The 22,301-nt window shown below is 46.4% G+C and overlaps 1 protein-coding gene across 1 annotated transcript in view; it reads right to left on the bottom strand.

Annotated features, from left to right (window-relative positions):
- Window positions 1-13,474: 13,474 nt before the first annotated feature.
- Window positions 13,475-22,301, bottom strand: part of LOC123488924 (alsin-like) — a 48,803-nt gene continuing 39,976 nt past the window's right edge. Inside the window, exons 19-23 of the mRNA XM_045219661.1 lie at window positions 19,372-19,417; window positions 18,634-18,695; window positions 15,285-15,434; window positions 14,219-14,315; window positions 13,475-14,057 (exon numbers count right to left, since the gene is read on the bottom strand). Coding sequence (XP_045075596.1) covers window positions 14,019-14,057; window positions 14,219-14,315; window positions 15,285-15,434; window positions 18,634-18,695; window positions 19,372-19,417 — 394 coding nt within the window. The 3' untranslated portion in view covers window positions 13,475-14,018. The remainder of the gene's footprint in view (window positions 14,058-14,218; window positions 14,316-15,284; window positions 15,435-18,633; window positions 18,696-19,371; window positions 19,418-22,301) is intronic.

Here is a 22,301-nt window from a genome sequence, read left to right as displayed (position 1 = left end):
TACCCTGACCTGTAGTATCCCCCCACTACCCTGTAGTATCCCCCCACTACCCTGACCTGTAGTATCCCCCACTACCCTGACCTGTAGTATCCCTCCCCACTACCCTGACCTGTAGTATCCCCCACTACCCTGTAGTATCCCCCTACCCTGTAGTATCCCCCCCACTACCCTGAAGTATCCCCCACTACCCTGACCTGTAGTATCCCCCCCACTACCCTGACCTGTAGTATCCCCCCCACTACCCTGACCTGTAGTACCCCCCACTACCCTGACCTGTAGTAACCCCCCACTACCCTGACCTGTAGTACCCCCCACTACCCTGACCTGTAGTATCTCCCCACTACCCTGACCTGTAGTATCCCCCCCACTACCCTGACCTGTAGTATCCCCCCACTACCCTGACCTGTAGTATCCCCCACTACCCTGACCTGTAGTATCCCCCCACTACCCTGACCTGTAGTATCTCCCCCCACTACCCTGACCTGTAGTATCCCCCCACTACCCTGACCTGTAGTATCCCCCCCACTACCCTGACCTGTAGTATCCCCCACTACCCTGACCTGTAGTATCCCCCCCCACTACCCTGACCTGTAGTATCCCCCCACTACCCTGACCTGTAGTATCCCCCACTACCCTGACCTGTAGTATCTCCCCCCACTACCCTGACCTGTAGTATCCCCCCACTACCCTGACCTGTAGTAACCCCCCACTACCCTGACCTGTAGTATCCCCCCACTACCCTGACCTGTAGTATCCCCCCCACTACCCTGACCTGTAGTATCCCCACACTACCCTGACCTGTAGTATCCCCCACTACCCTGACCTGTAGTATCCCCCCCCACTACCCTGACCTGTAGTATCCCCCACTACCCAGACCTGTAGTATCCCCCCCACTACCCTGACCTGTAGTATCCCCCCACTACCCTGACCTGTAGTATCCCCCACTACCCTGACCTGCAGTATCCCCCCACTACCCTGACCTGTAGTATCCCCCCACTACCCTGACCGTAGTATCTCTCCCCCACTACCCTGACCTGTAGTATCCCCCCACTACCCTGACCTGTAGTATCCCCCCACTACCCTGACCTGTAGTATCCCCCACTACCCTGACCTGTAGTATCCCCCCCCACTACCCTGACCTGTAGTATCCCCCCCACTACCCTGACCTGTAGTATCCCCCACTACCCTGACCTGTAGTATCCCCCCACTACCCTGACCTGTAGTATCCCCCCACTACCCTGACCTGTAGTATCCCCCCCACTACCCTGACCTGTAGTATCCCCCCCACTACCCTGACCTGTAGTATCCCCCCACTACCCTGACCTGTAGTATCCCCCCACTACCCTGACCTGTAGTATCCCCCACTACCCTGACCTGTAGTATCCCCCCACTACCCTGACCTGTAGTATCCCCCCCTACCCTGACCTGTAGTATCCCCCCCCACTACCCTGACCTGTAGTATCCCCCCCCACTACCCTGACCTGTAGTATCCCCCACTACCCTGACCTGTAGTATCCCCCCCACTACCCTGACCTGTAGTATCCCCCCCCACTACCCTGACCTGTAGTATCCCCCCACTACCCTGACCTGTAGTATCCCCCACTACCCTGACCTGTAGTATCCCCCACTACCCTGACCTGTAGTATCCCCCACTACCCTGACCTGTAGTATCCCCCCACTACCCTGACCTGTAGTATCCCCCCACTACCCTGACCTGTAGTATCCCCCCACTACCCTGACCTGTAGTATCCCCCCCCACTACCCTGACCTGTAGTATCCCCCACTACCCCTGACCTGTAGTATCCCCCACTACCCTGACCTGTAGTATCCCCCCACTACCCTGACCTGTAGTACCCCCACTACCCTGACCTGTAGTATCCCCCACTACCGACCTGCTAGTATCCCCCCACTACCCTGACCTGTAGTATCCCCCCACTACCCTGACCTGTAGTATCTCCCCCCACTACCCTGACCTGTAGTATCCCCCACTACCCTGACCTGTAGTATTCCCCCCACTACCCAGACCTGTAGTATCCCCCCACTACCCTGACCTGTAGTTCCCCCACTACCCTGACCTGTAGTATCCCCCCACTACCCTGACCTGTAGTATCCCCCACTACCCTGACCTGTAGTATCCCCCCACTACCCTGACCTGTAGTATCCCCCCACTACCCTGACCTGTAGTATCCCCCCACTACCCTGACCTGTAGTATCCCCCCACTACCCTGACCTGTAGTATCTCCCCCCACTACCCTGACCTGTAGTATCCCCCCCACTACCCTGACCTGTAGTATCCCCCCACTACCCTGACCTGTAGTATCTCCCCCCCCACTACCCTGACCTGTAGTATCCCCCCCACTACCCTGACCTGTAGTATCCCCCCACTACCCTGACCTGTAGTATCCCCCCCACTACCCTGACCTGTAGTATCCCCCACTACCCTGACCTGTAGTATCCCCCACTACCCTGACCTGTAGTACCCCCACTACCCTGACCTGTAGTATCCCCCCACTACCCTGACCTGTAGTATCCCCCACTACCCTGACCTGTAGTACCCCCCCACTACCCTGACCTGTAGTATCCCCCCACTACCCTGACCTGTAGTATCCCCCCACTACCCTGACCTGTAGTATCCCCACTACCCTGACCTGTAGTATCCCCCCCACTACCCTGACCTGTAGTATCCCCCCACTACCCTGACCTGTAGTATCCCTCCCCACTACCCTGACCTGTAGTATCCCCCCCACTACCCTGACCTGTAGTATCCCTCCCCACTACCCTGACCTGTAGTATCCCCACTACCCTGTAGTATCCCCCCTACCCTGTAGTATCCCCCACTACCCTGAAGTATCCCCCACTACCCTGACCTGTAGTATCTCCCCACTACCCCTGACCTGTAGTATCCCCCCACTACCCTGACCTGTAGTATCCCCCCACTACCCTGACCTGTAGTATCCCTCCCCACTACCCTGACCTGTAGTATCCCCCCCACTACCCTGACCTGTAGTATCCCCCACTACCCTGTAGTATCCCCACTACCCTGACCTGTAGTATCCCCCACTACCCTGACCTGTGGTATCCCTCCCCACTACCCTGACCTGTAGTATCCCCCCACTACCCTGTAGTATCCCCCTACCCCTGTAGTATCCCCACTACCCTGAAGTATCCCCCCACTACCCTGACCTGTAGTATCCCCCCCACTACCCTGACCTGTAGTATCCCCCCACTACCCTGACCTGTAGTACCCCCCACTACCCTGACCTGTAGTACCCCCCACTACCCTGACCTGTAGTATCCCCCCACTACCCTGACCTGTAGTATCCCCCCCACTACCCTGACCTGTAGTATCTCCCCCCACTACCCTGACCTGTAGTACCCCCACTACCCTGACCTGTAGTACCCCCCACTACCCTGACCTGTAGTATCCCCCCCCACTACCCTGACCTGTATATCCCCCCACTACCCTGACCTGTAGTATCCCCCCACTACCCTGACCTGTAGTATCCCCCCCACTACCCTGACCTGTAGTATCCCCCCACTACCCTGACCTGTAGTATCCCCCCACTACCCTGACCTGTAGTATCCCCCACTACCCTGACCTGTAGTACCCCCCCACTACCCTGACCTGTAGTATCCCCCCCCACTACCCAGACCTGTAGTATCCCCCCCACTACCCTGACCTGTAGTATCCCCCCCACTACCCTGACCTGTAGTATCCCCCCCACTACCCTGACCTGTAGTATCCCCCCACTACCCTGACCTGTAGTATCCCCCACTACTCCTGACCTGTAGTACCCCCCACTACCCTGACCTGTAGTATCCCCCACTACCCTGACCTGTAGTATCCCCCCACTACCCTGACCTGTAGTATCCCCCCACTACCCTGACCTGTAGTATCCCCCCCACTACCCTGACCTGTAGTATCCCCCCACTACCCTGACCTGTAGTATCCCCCACTACCCTGACCTGTAGTATCCCCCCCACTACCCTGACCTGTAGTATCCCCCCACTACCCTGACCTGTAGTATCCCACCCCCCACTACCCTGACCTGTAGTATCCCCCCACTACCCTGACCTGTAGTATCCCACCCCCCACTACCCTGACCTGTAGTATCCCACCCCCACTACCCTGACCTGTAGTATCCCCCCCCCACCCCTGACCTGTAGTATCCCCCCCCACTACCCTGACCTGTAGTATCCCCCCCACTACCCTGACCTGTAGTATCCCCCCCCACTACCCTGACCTGTAGTATCCCCCCACTACCCTGACCTGTAGTTCCCCCCAACTACCTGACCTGTAGTATCCCTCCCCCACTACCCTGACCTGTAGTATCCCCCCACTACCCTGACCTGTAGTATCCCCCACTACCCTGACCTGTAGTATCCCCCCACTACCCTGACCTGTAGTATCCCCCCCCACTACCCTGACCTGTAGTATCCCCCCCAACTACCCTGACCTGTAGTATCCCCCCACTACCCTGACCTGTAGTATCCCCCCACTACCCTGACCTGTAGTATCCCCCCCACTACCCTGACCTGTAGTATCCCCCCCCCACTACCCTGACCTGTAGTATCCCCCCACTACCCTGACCTGTAGTATCCCCCCCACTACCCTGACCTGTAGTATCCCCCACTACCCTGACCTGTAGTATCCCCCCACTACCCTGACCTGTAGTATCCCCCCCACTACCCTGACCTGTAGTATCCCCCCACTACCCTGACCTGTAGTATCCCCCCACTACCCTGACCTGTAGTATCCCCCACTACCCTGACCTGTAGTATCCCCCCCACTACCCTGACCTGTAGTATCCCCCCACTACCCTGACCTGTAGTATCCCCCCCACTACCCTGACCTGTAGTATCCCCCCACTACCCCTGACCTGTAGTATCCCCCCACTACCCTGACCTGTAGTATCCCCCCCACTACCCTGACCTGTAGTATCCCCCCACTACCCTGACCTGTAGTATCCCCCCCACTACCCTGACCTGTAGTATCCCCCCACTACCCTGACCTGTAGTATCCCCCACTACCCTGACCTGTAGTATCCCCCCACTACCCTGACCTGTAGTATCCCCCCCACTACCCTGACCTGTAGTACTCCCCCACTACCCTGACCTGTAGTATCCCCCCACTACCCTGACCTGTAGTATCCCTCCCCACTACCCTGACCTGCAGTATCCCTCCCCCACTACCCTGACCTGTAGTATCCCCCCCACTACCCTGTAGTATCCCCCCACTACCCTGTAGTATCCCCCCCACTACCCTGACCTGTAGTATCCCCCCCACTACCCTGTAGTATCCCCCCACTACCCTGTAGTATCCCCCCCACTACCTGTAGTATCCCCCCACTACCCTGACCTGCTAGTATCCCCCCACTACCCTGTAGTATCCCCCCACTACCCTGTAGTATCCCCCCCCACTACCCTGTAGTATCCCCCCACTACCCTGACCTGTAGTATCCCCCCACTACCCTGTAGTATCCCCCCACTACCCTGTAGTATCCCCCCACTACCCTGACCTGTAGTATCCTCACTACCCTGACCTGTAGTATCCCCTACTACCACCAATTCTACTACTACCAATACTACTACACTACCACCAATACTACTACTACTACTACTACTACTACTACTACTACTACCAATACTACTACTACTACCACTACCAATATTACTACTTCCACTACTACTACTACTACTACCAATACTACTACTACTACTACTACCACCAATACTACTACTACTACTACTACTACTACTACTACCACCAATACTACTACTACTACTACTACTACCAATACTACTACTACTACTACCAATACTACTACTATTACTACTACTATTACCAATACTACTACTACTACTACTATTACCAATACTACTACTACCACCACTACTACTACCAATACTACTACTACCAATACTACTACAAATACTACTACTACCAATACTACTACTACTACTACTACTACCTATACTACTACTACTACTACTACTAATACTACTACTACTACTACTACTACTACTACTACCACCAATACTACTACTACTACTACTACTACCAATACTACTACTACTACTACCAATACTACTACTACTACTACCAATACTACTACTACTACTACCACCAATACTACTACTACTACTACTACTACTAATACTACTACTACTACTACTACTACTACTACTACTACTACTACTACTACTACTACTACTACTACCAATACTACTACTACTACTACCACCAATACTACTACTACTGGACATACAGCACACAAGGCCTTATTCAACCTCACTGATTTGAGCTATTGAAACAAATGAATCAAACAGGAGACATTTCTAGTCTAAGTCATTTGTTTTATTGTCCGTTTCTTAATAGTTATCTTTTTGTTCAGATATACATTTCATAATGAAGTGTTAGAAAAATGTCACAGAGTGTTAAATGTTAGTCATTTTGTCACAAAAACAAACTCGCATAAATCTCATAGAATCAACAGCTTATGACATAGTAACCAGGTAAGCCTATCAGGAGGCAGTTGAGGTAAGCAGCCCTTTTGAAATACTCAACAAATGTACATCACATGTGTACATTTATTTTTATATATTTGAGTTAAAGTACAATCCAATGAAAAAAATATAACTGTGTTAAAATTGTGAGTTCATTCACTGTATGTTAGATCAATTCTTGGTTAGTTAATATCTCATTGAATGCACCTGGTTATGGCAATTGTGACCAGGTAAGCCTGTAGTCAGTCAAGCTAAGCATGAATCTATGAAATCCACTACTTATTATACAGGCATCGTATAGGTCAGGTTCCAGAAGGTTCCACTATCAAGAGGCATTACAACGACCGAGGTAAACCTACTTTGTTTTTGTCTGGTTTGGGGTGGCTTTAAGGTTACCAATAACCAAATATCAGTTGCTGTGACAATAAATAAGTAACCCATTCTTAATAACATCAATTCATTTTTAAAAGAAATTTAAAAGCTGTTTTTTTTAACTTCTTATTATAAACCAAAAGAGCCCCCTTCTCTGCATCCACCAGTCACGTGTCCGTCCCCCTAATATGTTTCTCTGGCATATCCTCTGTTTAGATAGTCTATCTACAGTGAGGGAAAAAAGTATTTGATCCCCTGCTGATTTTGTACATTTGCCCACTGACAAAGACATGATCAGTCTATAATTTTAATGGTAGGTTTATTTGAACAGTGAGAGACAGAATAACAACAACAAAATCCAGAAAAAACGCACTCCTCTTTGCAGATCTTCTCCAAGTCATTAAGGTTTCGAGGCTGACGTTTGGCAACTCGAACCTTCAGCTCCCTCCACAGATTTTCTATGGGATTAAGGTCTGGAGACTGGCTAGGCCACTCCAGGACCTTAATGTGCTTCTTCTTGAGCCACTCCTTTGTTGCCTTGGCCGTGTGTTTTGGGTCACTGTCATGCTGGAATACCCATCCACGACCCATTTTCAATGCCCTGGCTGAGGGAAGGAGGTTCTCACCCAAGATTTGACGGTACATGGGCCCCGTCCATCGTCCCTTTCATGCGGTGAAGTTGTCCTGTCCCCTTAGCAGAAAAACACCCCCAAAGCATAATGTTTCCACCTCCATGTTTGACAGTGGGGATGGTGTTCTTGGGGTCATAGGCAGCATTCCTCCTCCTCCAAACACGGCGAGTTGAGTTGATGGCAAAGAGCTCCATTTTGGTCTCATCTGACCACAACACTTTCAACCAGTTCTCCTCTGAATCATTCAGATGTTCATTGGCAAACTTCAGACGGGCCTGTATATGTGCTTTCTTGAGCAGGGGGACCTTGCGGGTGCTGCAGGATTTCAGTCCTTCACGGCGTAGTGTGTTACCAACTGTTTTCTTGGTGTCTATGGTCCCAGCTGCCTTGAGATCATTGACAAGATCCTCCCGTGTAGTTCTGGGCTGATTCCTCACCATTCTCATGATCATTGCAACTCCACGAGGTGAGATCTTGCATGGAGCCCCAGGCCGAGGGAGATTGACAGTTCTTTTGTGTTTCTTCCATTTGCGAATAATCGCACCAACTGTTGTCACCTTCTCACCAAGCTGCTTGGCGATGGTCTTGTAGCCCATTCCAGCCTTGTGTAGGTCTACAATCTTGTCCCTGACATCCTTGGAGAGCTCTTTGGTCTTGGCCATGGTGGAGAGTTTGGAATCTGATTGATTGATTCCTTCTGTGGACAGGTGTCTTTTATACAGGTAACATGCTGAGATTAGGAGTACTCCCTTTAAGAGTGTGCTCCTATTCTCAGCTCGTTACCTGTATAAAAGACACCTGGGAGACAGAAATCTTTCTGATTGAGAGGGGGTCAAATACTTATTTCCCTCATTAAAATGCAAATCAATTTATAACATTTTTGACATGCGTTTTTCTGGATTTTTTAGTTGTTATTCTGTCTCTCACTGTTCAAATAAACCTACCATTAAAACTATAGACTGATCATGTCTTTGTCAGTGGGCAAACATACAAAATCAGCAGGGGATCAAATACTTTTTTCCCTCACTGTATGCCCCTCTTTATTTAACAGAACAGAATGTCCCTTTGTATGAAGACGATCCCTTTATCAGGTTAAATTAACCTAGATGAACTTTCCCTAAACCCCTGAGGAGTATCAGTGCAATATTTTCAATGCATGATGAAATGATGCCATGTGACTTTGATCTCTCTCTCTCTCTCGCAAATTAAATGCAATAATGAGAATTTAAAATTGTCAGTCTAGTAGCAGTGTAGTAATATGATCATTTTCACCATCTTTGCTTAAAGTGAAGTCTGTGTTGCCTCACGCCTTCCTAACCAGACTGTCACGCCAGGCCTTCCTAACCAGACTGTCACGCCAGGCCTTCCTAACCAGACTGTCACGCCAAGGCCTTCCTAACCAGACTGTCACGCCAGGCCTTCCTAACCAGACTGTCACGCCAGGCCTTCCTAACCAGACTGTGTCACACCACGCCTTCCTAACCAGACTGTCACGCCAGGCCTTCCTAACCAGACTGTCACGCCAGGCCTTCCTAACCAGACTGTGTCACACCACGCCTTCCTAACCAGACTGTCATGCCAGGCCTTCCTAATCAGACTGTCACGCCAGGCCTTCCTAACCAGACTGTCACGCCAGGCCTTCCTAACCAGACTGTCACACCACGCCTTCCTAACCAGACTGTCACGCCAGGCCTTCCTAACCAGACTGTGTCACACCAGGCCTTCCTAACCAGACTGTCACGTCAGGCCTTCCTAACCAGACTGTCAAACCAGGCCTTTACTAACCAGACTGTGTCACATCTGTGTGCCTCATTGCAAAGAGCCTTTGTTAGTTGCATAGTTTTTACACAAATCAAATCTAAATAGGGATCAATCATGAGAAACATACTTCTTAGTGATATTATAATGGTAAACTATTGACTGTGATTATTCAGTTTAACAATAATAGCAGTCTTGATTTAAGGCAGTCTACAGTGTCTAAACTACGAAGATAATTTAACACAGTACCCATACTAAGGGCAGCAGATAGGCTAGCGGTTAAGAACATTGGGCCAGTAACCAAAAAGGTCGCTGGTTTGAATCCCTGAGCCGACTAGGTGAAAAATCTGCCCGATGTGCCCTTGAGCAAGTCACTTAACTAATTCATTGCTCCAGGGTCGCCATCAACAATGTCTGACACCTGGCCGTGACCCCTCTCCGAGCGTGCCTCATGGGGAGGTGGGAAACGCAAAAAAAACTTTTCCATTTCACACCTCGTACAGGTTACCCAACTGTGCATGCAGTGAAACAGGACAAATATAAGCGCCCCCTAGTTGACCCTTATTCAAAGTGCTAACATGTTACAACTCACTCATTCACCCTCTTCCATACAGACTGTAATATAATCACAATACAATATATACTACTTGATATATTTCAATATATTCAATATTTTTCTCCTGATACATTTTGTTCCAAATATTCTATAAACATGTTCCAGTGTCTTTCATGATTTTAAAATGTATTTCTAAAATCTGTACATTTCATTAGAATGATTTGGCACAAATCCTATCAGTGTTAACATAATCATTGCACATTCAAACTCAATGTGGAGTTTCCCAATAGTGTCAGTTGCAAGAACCATGAAGATATTTCTGAGTCAGGATAAAAGCTAGTCAGGATAAAATCTAGTCAGGATAAAAGCTAGTCAGGATAAAAGCTAGTCAGGATAAAAGCTAGTCAGGATAAAATCTAGTCAGGATAAAAGCTAGTCAGGATAAAAGCTAGTCAGGATAAAAGCTAGTCAGGATAAAATCTAGTCAGGATAAAAGCTAGTCAGGATAAAATCTAGTCGGGATAAAAGCTAGTCAGGATAAAAGCTAGTCAGGATAAAAGCTAGTCAGGATAAAATCTAGTCAGGATAAAATCTAGTCAGGATAAAAGCTAGTCAGTATAAAAAGCTAGTCGGGTTAAAAGCTAGTCAGGATAAAATCTAGTCAGGATAAAAGCTAGTCAGTATAAAATCTAGTCAGGGTTAAAAGCTAGTCAGGATAAAATCTAGTCAGGATAAAATCTAGTCAGGATAAAAGCTAGTCGGGATAAAAGCTAGTCAGGATAAAATCTAGTCAGGATAAAAGCTAGTCAGGATAAAAGCTAGTCAGGATAAAAGCTAGTCAGGATAAAATCTAGTCAGGATAAAAGCTAGTCAGGATAAAAGCTAGTCAGGATAAAAGCTAGTCAGGATAAATGCTAGTCAGGATAAATTCTAGTCAGGATAAAAGCTAGTCAGGATAAAATCTAGTCAGGATAAAAGCTAGTCGGGATAAAAGCTAGTCAGGATAAAATCTAGTCAGGATAAAAGCTAGTCAGGATAAAAGCTAGTCAGGATAAAATCTAGTCAGGATAAAAGCTAGTCAGGATAAAAGCTAGTCAGGATAAAATCTAGTCAGGATAAAATCTAGTCAGGATAAAAGCTAGTCAGTATAAAATCTAGTCAGGATAAAAGCTAGTCAGGATAAAAGCTAGTCAGGATAAAATCTAGTCAGGATAAAATCTAGTCAGGATAAAAGCTAGTCAGGATAAAATCTGAGTCGGGATAAAAGCTAGTCAGGATAAAATCTAGTCAGGATAAAAGCTAGTCAGGATAAAAGCTAGTCGGGATAAAAGCTAGTCAGGATAAAAGCTAGTCAGGATAAAAGCTAGTCAGGATAAAAGCTAGTCGGGATAAAATCTAGTCAGGATAAAAGCTAGTCAGGATAAAATCTAGTCGGGATAAAAGCTAGTCGGGATAAAAAGCTAGTCAGGATAAAAGCTAGTCAGGATAAAATCTAGTCAGGATAAAATCTAGTCAGGATAAAAGCTAGTCAGTATAAAAGCTAGTCAGGTTAAAAGCTAGTCAGGATAAAATCTAGTCAGGATAAAAGCTAGTCAGTATAAAATCTAGTCAGGTTAAAAGCTAGTCAGGATAAAATCTAGTCAGGATAAAATCTAGTCAGGATAAAAGCTAGTCGTGATAAAAGCTAGTCAGGATAAAATCTAGTCAGGATAAAAGCTAGTCAGGATAAAAGCTAGTCAGGATAAAATCTAGTCAGGATAAAAGCTAGTCAGGATAAAAGCTAGTCAGGATAAAATCTAGTCAGGATAAAATCTAGTCAGGATAAAAGCTAGTCAGGATAAAAGCTAGTCAGGATAAAAGCTAGTCAGGATAAAAGCTAGTCAGGATAAAATCTAGTCAGGATAAAATCTAGTCAGGATAAAAGCTAGTCAGGATAAAAGCTAGTCAGGATAAAATCTAGTCAGGATAAAATATAGTCAGGATAAAATCTAGTCAGGATAAAAGCTAGTCAGGATAAAATCTAGTCAGGGTAAAAGCTAGTCAGGATAAAATCTAGTCAGGATAAAAGCTAGTCAGGATAAAATCTAGTCAGGATAAAAGCTAGTCAGGATAAAAGCTAGTCAGGATAAAAGCTAGTCAGGATAAAATCTAGTCAGGATAAAAGCTAGTCAGGATAAAAGCTAGTCAGGATAAAATCTAGTCAGGATAAAATCTAGTCAGGATAAAAGCTAGTCAGTATAAAATCTAGTCAGGATAAAAGCTAGTCAGGATAAAAGCTAGTCAGGATAAAATCTAGTCAGGATAAAATCTAGTCAGGATAAAAGCTAGTCAGGATAAAATCTAGTCAGGATAAAAGCTAGTCAGGATAAAATCTAGTCAGGATAAAAGCTAGTCAGGATAAAATCTAGTCAGGATAAAAGCTAGTCAGGATAAAAGCTAGTCAGGATAAAAGCTAGTCAGGATAAAAGCTAGTCAGGATAAAAGCTAGTCAGGATAAAAGCTAGTCAGGATAAAATCTAGTCGGGATAAAAGCTAGTCAGGATAAAAGCTAGTCAGGATAAAAGCTAGTCAGGATAAAATCTAGTCAGGATAAAATCTAGTCAGGATAAAAGCTAGTCAGTATAAAAGCTAGTCAGGTTAAAAGCTAGTCAGGATAAAATCTAGTCAGGATAAAAGCTAGTCAGTATAAAATCTAGTCAGGTTAAAAGCTAGTCAGGATAAAATCTAGTCAGGATAAAATCTAGTCAGGATAAAAGCTAGTCGGGATAAAAGCTAGTCAGGATAAAAGCTAGTCAGGATAAAATCTAGTCAGGATAAAAGCTAGTCAGGATAAAAGCTAGTCAGGATAAAATCTAGTCAGGATAAAATCTAGTCAGGATAAAAGCTAGTCAGGATAAAAGCTAGTCAGGATAAAATCTAGTCAGGATAAAAGCTAGTCAGGATAAAAGCTAGTCAGGATAAAAGCTAGTCAGGATAAAAGCTAGTCAGGATAAAAGCTAGTCAGGATAAAATCTAGTCAGGATACAATCTAGTCAGGATAAAAGCTAGTCAGGATAAAATCTAGTCAGGGTAAAAGCTAGTCAGGATAAAAGCTAGTCAGGATAAAAGCTAGTCAGGATAAAAGCTAGTCAGGATAAAAGCTAGTCAGGATAAAAGCTAGTCAGGATAAAAGCTAGTCAGGATAAAAGCTAGTCAGGGTAAAAGCTAGTCAGGATAAAAGCTAGTCAGGATAAAAGCTAGTCAGGATAAAAGCTAGTCAGGATAAAATCTAGTCAGGATAAAAGCTAGTCAGGATAAAAGCTAGTCAGGATAAAAGCTAGTCAGGGTAAAAAGCTAGTCAGGATAAAAGCTAGTCAGGATAAAATCTAGTCAGGATAAAAGCTAGTCAGGGTAAAAGCTAGTCAGGATAAAAGCTAGTCAGGATAAAAGCTAGTCAGGATAAAAGCTAGTCAGGATAAAAGCTAGTCAGGATAAAATCTAGTCAGGATAAAAGCTAGTCAGGATAAAAGCTAGTCAGGATAAAAGCTAGTCAGGGTAAAAGCTAGTCAGGATAAAAGCTAGTCAGGATAAAAGCTAGTCAGGATAAAAGCTAGTCAGGGTAAAAGCTAGTCAGGATAAAAGCTAGTCAGGGTAAAAGCTAGTGAGGATAAAAGCTAGTCAGGATAAAAGCTAGTCAGGGTAAAAGCTAGTCAGGATAAAAGCTAGTCAGGATAAAAGCTAGTCAGGGTAAAAGCTAGTCAGGGTAAAAGCTAGTCAGGATAAAAGCTAGTCAGGATAAAAGCTAGTCAGGATAAAAGCTAGTCAGGGTAAAAGCTAGTCAGGGTAAAAGCTAGTCAGGGTGCATGAAAGTTCCCTTTGTCATGAGGCAGCAGCACCTGAAGTCTAGAAGTCCCTTTTCACTGCATCTCTTAAATACATTTTTCTAATTTATTTCTCATGCTCCGGCCTTTGATTGTTATAATTGTTTCACTAATTCCTTATTGTGTACTTTGTATTGTTTTGCTACTTTTTGTGAAGCAGGGCTTCGGTCTCAAATGGGACTTCCCTGTATAAATAATAGTAAAAAAATGTAAATGTCTTTAGCCCAGGATGATCAATCGCCAGACTGACTATCTGGTCATCTGGAGTCGACGGGATGGAAAGTGGGTCCGCCCCGGTCGACCTCCGTTGTAGAAGGCAGTACACTTCCTTCCCTACGTGGTCTTCTCCTGCTGGATCTGAAAACAGCAAGCCTGGACAAGGACATGCCAAGAAAATAGATCAATCAATGGGATCCTTATAACAAATTTAGAAACGCTAATCAATAAATCAAAACATCCCAAACTAGAAAAATAAATGTTCTTGAAGAAAATGTGTTTGCTTGCTTCAGCTGTCTAAAAGTACAGAGTGTTACCTTGAGTGTGATGAACATGTGTCCCAGTTCTCCGTTCTGCAGAGAGGGGTCCATTAGGTCTTCTATAAGACTCACCTCAGCAGCCAGATTCCTCATCCTAGAACAGGGACAAAGGAAATGTCCCCCATTGGGCTCTGGTCAAATGTAGTGCACTATATAGGGAATAGAGTCAGTGTTTACCCTATATGCATTATCGTGGCCGCCACAAAATATTTAAATGAAGTACACACTAAAACCAGCTATAAAGTCTGTAGAAAAGATAATGGAGCTATACATTTTCTTTGAGAACTAACAACCACCAAAATAAAAAAACTAGACAGTCATGGTATTGTTTGTTATAATTGATTTTGTTATAATATTTGAGTCACTCAGATAGCATAAGAACATAACATAACCCATGGCAACTAGCCCCATGGCAACTAGCCCCATGGCAACTAGCCCCATGGCGAAATGTGTAGAATTGCAGGTAACTAGCTTTAAAACATAACAATTTTGTCTCTGCACCCTGTCGTCAGTAGTGATGCCACCTGTCGTCAGTAGTGATGCCACCTGTCGTCAGTAGTGATGCCACCTGTCGTCAGTAGTGATGCCACCTGTCGTCAGTAGTGATGCCACCTGTCGTCAGTAGTGATGCCACCTGTCGTCAGTAGTGATGCCACCTGTCGTCAGTAGTGATGCCACCTGTCGTCAGTAGTGATGCCACCTGTCGGTCAGTAGTAATGCCACCTGTCGTCAGTAGTGATGCCACCTGTCGGTCAGTAGTGATGCCACATGTCGTCAGAAGTGATGCCACCTGTCGTCAGTAGTGATGCCACCTGTCGGTCAGTAGTGATGCCACCTGTCGTCAGTAGTGATGCCACATGTCGTCAGAAGTGATGCCACCTGTCGGTCAGTAGTGATGCCACCTGTCGTCAGTAGTGATGCCACCTGTCGGTCAGTAGTGATGCCACATGTCGGTCAGTAGTGATGCCACCTGTCGTCAGTAGTGATGCCACCTGTCGTCAGTAGTGATGCCACCTGTCGTCAGTAGTGATGCCACCTGTCGTCAGTAGTGATGCCACCTTACCGTGCTCTAAGCACGACGTAGAGGAAGAGAGGGAAGAGGTCGTCCATGGAAAACAGGAAGTTCCCCTCTAGCAGGGCATGTACTTCCTGGGTCAGCTCCTCAAAGGTACGCTGGATCACCTGCAGCTTGTCTGACGGGGTGAAGGTGGTGCTGTGAGGGGTAAACACACAAACACAAGGAGACAGAGAAGACTTATACAAGATACAATACAATATATTTGCCTTCAAAATTGTGAAAGTATATATATATATATATATCCCTATTAAGGAAATAAGGGTCCAGATCAACTGTAATACATCACACTGGAGCGTCCTGACCTAAGGGATATGACCAGATCAACTGTAACACATATACACTGGAGCGTCCTGACCTAAGGGATATGACCAGATCAACTGTAACACATCACACTGGAGCGTCCTGACCTAAGGGATATGACCAGATCAACTGTAACACATATACACTGGAGCGTCCTGACCTAAGGGATATGACCAGATCAACTGTAATACATCACACTGGAGCGTCCTGACCTAAGGGATATGACCAGATCAACTGTAATACATATACACTGGAGCGTCCTGACCTAAGGGATATGACCGGATCAACTGTAATACATCACACTGGAGCGTCCTGACCTAAGGGATATGACCAGATCAACTGTAACATATCACACTGGAGCGTCCTGACCTAAGGGATATGACCGGATCAACTGTAATACATCACACTGGAGCGTCCTGACCTAAGGGATATGACCGGATCAACTGTAATACATCACACTGGAGCGTCCTGACCTAAGGGATATGACCAGATCAACTGTAATACATCACACTGGAGCGTCCTGACCTAAGGGATATGACCAGATCAACTGTAACATATCACACTGGAGCGTCCTGACCTAAGGGATATGACCGGATCAACTGTAATACATCACACTGGAGCGTCCTGACCTAAGGGATATGACCAGATCAACTGTAATACATCACACTGGAGCGTCCTGACCTAAGGGATATGACCAGATCAACTGTAACATATCACACTGGAGCGTCCTGACCTAAGGGATATGACCGGATCAACTGTAATACATCACACTGGAGCGTCCTGACCTAAGGGATATGACCAGATCAACTGTAACACATCAGACTGGAGCGTCCTGACCTAAGGGATATGACCAGATCAACTGTAACATATCACACTGGAGCGTCCTGACCTAAGGGATATGACCAGATCAACTGTAACACATCACACTGGAGCGTCCTGACCTAAGGGATATGACCAGATCAACTGTAATACATCACACTGGAGCGTCCTGACCTAAGGGATATGACCAGATCAACTGTAACACATATACACTGGAGCGTCCTGGCCTAAGGGATATGACCAGATCAACTGTAATACATCACACTGGAGCGTCCTGACCTAAGGGATATGACCAGATCAACTGTAATACATATACACTGGAGCGTCCTGACCTAAGGGATATGACCAGATCAACTGTAATACATCACACTGGAGCGTCCTGACCTAAGGGATATGACCAGATCAACTGTAATACATATACACTGGAGCGTCCTGACCTAAGGGATATGACCGGATCAACTGTAATACATCACACTGGAGCGTCCTGACCTAAGGGATATGACCAGATCAACTGTAATACATCACACTGGAGCGTCCTGACCTAAGGGATATGACCAGATCAACTGTAATACATCACACTGGAGCGTCCTGACCTAAGGGATATGACCAGATCAACTGTAATACATCACACTGGAGCGTCCTGACCTAAGGGATATGACCAGATCAACTGTAACACATCACACTGGAGCGTCCTGACCTAAGGGATATGACCAGATCAACTGTAACACATCACACTGGAGCGTCCTGACCTAAGGGATATGACCAGATCAACTGTAACACATCACACTGGAGCGTCCCTGACCTAAGGGATATGACCGGATCAACTGTAATACATCACACTGGAGCGTCCTGACCTAAGGGATATGACCAGATCAACTGTAATACATCACACTGGAGCGTCCTGACCTAAGGGATATGACCGGATCAACTGTAATACATCACACTGGAGCGTCCTGACCTAAGGGATATGACCAGATCAACTGTAACACATCACACTGGAGCGTCCTGACCTAAGGGATATGACCAGATCAACTGTAACACATCACACTGGAGCGTCCTGACCTAAGGGATATGACCAGATCAACTGTAATAAATCACACTGGAGCATCCTGACCTAAGGGATATGACCAGATCAACTGTAATACATCACACTGGAGCGTCCTGACCTAAGGGATATGACCAGATCAACTGTAATACATATACACTGGAGCGTCCTGACCTAAGGGGATATGACCGGATCAACTGTAATACATCACACTGGAGCGTCCCTGACCTAAGGGATATGACCAGATCAACTGTAACACATCACACTGGAGCGTCCTGACCTAAGGGATATGACCAGATCAACTGTAACACATCACACTGGAGCGTCCTGACCTAAGGGATATGACCAGATCAACTGTAATAAATCACACTGGAGCATCCTGACCTAAGGGATATGACCAGATCAACTGTAATACATCACACTGGAGCGTCCTGACCTAAGGGATATGACCAGATCAACTGTAATACATATACACTGGAGCGTCCCTGACCTAAGGGATATGACCAGATCAACTGTAATACATCACACTGGAGCGTCCTGACCTAAGGGATATGACCAGATCAACTGTAATACATCACACTGGAGCGTCCTGACCTAAGGGATATGACCAGATCAACTGTAACACATCACACTGGAGCGTCCTGACCTAAGGGATATGACCAGATCAACTGTAATACATCACACTGGAGCGTCCTGACCTAAGGGATATGACCAGATCAACTGTAATACATATACACTGGAGCGTCCTGACCTAAGGGATATGACCGGATCAACTGTAATACATCACACTGGAGCGTCCCTGACCTAAGGGATATGACCAGATCAACTGTAATACATATACACTGGAGCGTCCTGACCTAAGGGATATGACCAGATCAACTGTAACATATCACACTGGAGCGTCCTGACCTAAGGGATATGACCGGATCAACTGTAATACATCACACTGGAGCGTCCTGACCTAAGGGATATGACCGGATCAACTGTAATACATCACACTGGAGCGTCCTGACCTAAGGGATATGACCAGATCAACTGTAACACATCACACTGGAGCGTCCTGACCTAAGGGATATGACCAGATCAACTGTAATACATCACACTGGAGCGTCCTGACCTAAGGGATATGACCGGATCAACTGTAATACATCACACTGGAGCGTCCCTTACCTGATCTGTTGTAAGGTCTCCACTGCAGAAGCAAAGCAAGCATCTTTGGTGCTGGGAAGGACCTAATCGCAGAAATACATCGGAGGTTTGAGTAACAGGCATTTATCAAGTGGAAAAGGAAAAGGAAATATCAAGAGGGGGAAAATAGGGTACAATAACATTTACGTCATTTAGAAAACGCTCTTATCCAGAGCGACTTACAGTTAGTGAGTGCATACATAATTGTTTTATTTTACTTTTTCATACTGGCCCCCCTTTGGGAAACAACCCTGCCATTGCAAACGCCATGCTCTACCAACTGAGCTACATCCCTGCCGGCCATTCCCTCCCCTATCCCGGTCGTGGCCGGCTACGACAGAGCCTGGATTCGAACCAGGATCTCTAGTGGCACAGCTAGCACTGCGATGCAGAGCCTTAGACCACTGCGCCACTCGGGAGCTAACATAACATCCCCTGTAGTAACACAGTAACATGGTTTGTTTGTTATTAATCTCATGACATCAAGCTTCCCCGGGGGCTCAAGCTTCCCCGGGGGCTCAAGCTTCCTCGGGGGATCAAGGATCACAGATTTCCTAGAAGAGCTAAAGAGGTTCAACTGCATGAGGACAAAGGTTACAAAGTACAGAAAGAGTTACATATGGGTTTAATGCAAGAGCGATTCTAAGAGATGGTTGAGAAGACTGGAGAGATGCAGGAGAGACCTGTCACATAAGGAGAGAGTAGAGATCTAGAGCCCACCTGCTGCTTCTCTCCCAACACAGACACGGAAACAGGCCAGAACTTCCTGAGAGACAATCACAGAAGGTTGACATTAATAATCACAGAAGGTTGACATTAATAATCACAGAAGGTTGACATTACCAATCACAGCATGTTGAGATAATCACAGAAGGTTGACATTACCAATCACAGAATGTTGAGATAATCACAGAAGGTTGACATTACCAATCACAGAATGTTGAGATAATCACAGAAGGTTGACATTACCAATCACAGAATGTTGAGATAATCACAGAAGGTTGACATTACCAATCACAGAATGTTGAGATAATCACAGAAGGTTGACATTACCAATCACAGAAAGTTCAGATAATCACAGAAGGTTGACATTACCAATCACAGAAAGTTCAGATAATCACAGAAGGTTGACATTACCAATCACAGAAAGTTCAGATAATCACAGAAGGTTGACATTACCATAAAGAGGTACAGAGGATCAGTTACTGCACTGATCAGTGTACAGAGAAATGGGCAGAGAGGTGTAGTTAACAAGACACTATGTTGGTTTAATATCTGTCTGCTGCTGAGTAGATACAGCTGTAAGAGGGTGGGTGTGTGTGTGTGTGTGTGTGCGCGTGTGCGTGCGCGTGCGCGTGCGCGTGCGTGTGCGTGTGTGTGTGTGTGTTTGTGTGTGTGTGTGTGTGTTAGGGCTGGGCACAATGTTCCCTCTAAGCTGCTTGCCCGAGACTGCCGCTGCAGAGCGCAGAATAAATATCAGCCCGGGAGAGAAGCAGGAGATTGAACTTCACTCAACTTCCTAGAATCTTCCCTGTTAGTAAACACTATCAACGTCTCCCTTTACTGTGGCAACTGTGATCGAATCAACGCAATACTAGCCACCTTCAATGCAACATACTCAAACAAAACGAACTATGCAAGAGATTTTGTTGTAGGCAGAACGCATCGGAGTAGGATACTATAGTGCACGACTCAGCACGTACTCTACACAGACTGGTGCCCCATAACCAATCAGAGCTGCAGTAGGCCTATGTGCAAATAGACTGTTGCCATATATGGGCCGTTCACTTTGAACTGGACTGTGTTTACAGCTGTGGTCCTGAGTAGATGCATTTGTTTTGAGATCAATTTGCTCAGTGCCCCGGTGATGCGTTGGGCAGAACGCACCACCCTCTGGAGAGCCCTGTGGTTACGGGAAGTGCAACTGCCGTACCAGGAGGTGATGCAGCCCGACAGGATGCTCTCAATGGTGCATCTGTAAAAGTTTGTGAGGGTCTTAGGGGCCAATCCGAATTTCTTCAGCCTCCTGAGGTTGAAGAGGCACTGTTGCGCCTTTTCAACACACTGTCTGTGTGGGTGGACCATTTCTGATTGTTAGTGATGTGTACGCCGAGGAACTTGAAGCTTTTCACCTTCTCCACTGCGGCCCCATCGATGTGGATATGGGCGTGCTCCTTCTGCTGTCTCCTGAAGTCCACGATCATCTCCTTTGTTTTGTTGACATTGAGGGAGAGGTTATATTCCCGGCACCACTCCGCCAGAGCCCTCACCTCCTCCCTGTAGGCGGTCTCGTCATTGTTGGTAATCAAGCCTACTACTGTTGTGTCGTCTGCAAACTTGATGATTGAGTTGGAGGCGTGCTTGGCCACGCAGTCGTGGGTGAACAGGGAGTACAGGAGGGGGCTGAGCACGCACCCTTGTGGGGCCCCAGTGTTGAGGATCATCGTAGTGGAGGTGTTGTTGTCTACCTTCACCACCTGGGGGCGGCCCGTCAGGAAGTCCAGGACCCAGTTGGACAGGGCGGGGTTCACACCCAGGGCCCCGAGCTTAATGATGAGCTTGGAGGGCACTATGGTGTTGAAGGCCAAGACGTAGTCGATGAACAGCATGCTTACATACTGTACCAGTCAAAAGTTTGGACACACCTACTCATTCCAGGGTTTATCTTAATTTTTACTATTTTCTACATTGTCGAATAATAGTGAAGACATCAAAACAATGAAATAACACATATGGAATCATGTAGTATCCGAAAAAGTGTTAAACAAATCAAAATATATTTTATACAGTGGGGGAAAAAAAGTATTTAGTCAGCCACCAATTGTGCAAGTTCTCCCACTTAAAAAGATGAGAGAGGCCTGTAATTTTCATCATAGGTACACGTCAACTATGACAGACAAATTGAGAAAAGATTTTCCAGAAAATCACATTGTAGGATTTCTAATGAATTTATTTGCAAATTATGGTGGAAAATAAGTATTTGGTCACCTACAAACAGGCAAGATTTCTGGCTCTCACAGACCTGTAACTTCTTCTTTAAGAGGCTCCTCTGTCCTCCACTCGTTACCTGTAATAATGGCACCTGTTTGAACTTGTTATCAGTATAAAAGACACCTGTCCACAACCTCAAACAGTCACACTCCAAACTCCACTATGGCCAAGACCAAAGAGCTGTCAAAGGACACCAGAAACAAAATTGTAGACCTGCACCAGGCTGGGAAGACTGAACCTGCAATAGGTAAGCAGCTTGGTTTGAAGAAATCAACTGTGGGAGCAATTATTAGGAAATGGAAGACATACAAGACCACTGATAATCTCCCTCGATCTGGGGCTCCACGCAAGATCTCACCCCGTGGGGTCAAAATGATCACATGAACGTTGAGCAAAAATCCCAGAACCACACGGGGGACCCTAGTGAATGACCTGCAGAGAGCTGGGACCAAAGTAACAAAGCCTACCATCAGTAACACACTACGCCGCCAGGGACTCAAATCCTGCAGTGCCAGACGTGTCCCCTGCTTAAGCCAGTACATGTCCAGGCCCGTCTGAAGTTTGCTAGAGTGCATTTGGATGATCCAGAAGAGGATTGGGAGAATGTCATATGGTCAGATTTAACCAAAATAGAACTTTTTGGTAAAAACTCAACTCGT

The sequence above is a fragment of the Coregonus clupeaformis genome, unplaced genomic scaffold, assembly GCF_020615455.1.
Source record: "Coregonus clupeaformis isolate EN_2021a unplaced genomic scaffold, ASM2061545v1 scaf2589, whole genome shotgun sequence".
In the NCBI taxonomy this organism is placed as follows: domain Eukaryota; kingdom Metazoa; phylum Chordata; class Actinopteri; order Salmoniformes; family Salmonidae; genus Coregonus; species Coregonus clupeaformis.
The sequence above is the reverse complement of the archived record's forward strand: the minus strand, read 5'-3'. Positions and strand labels throughout refer to the sequence as shown.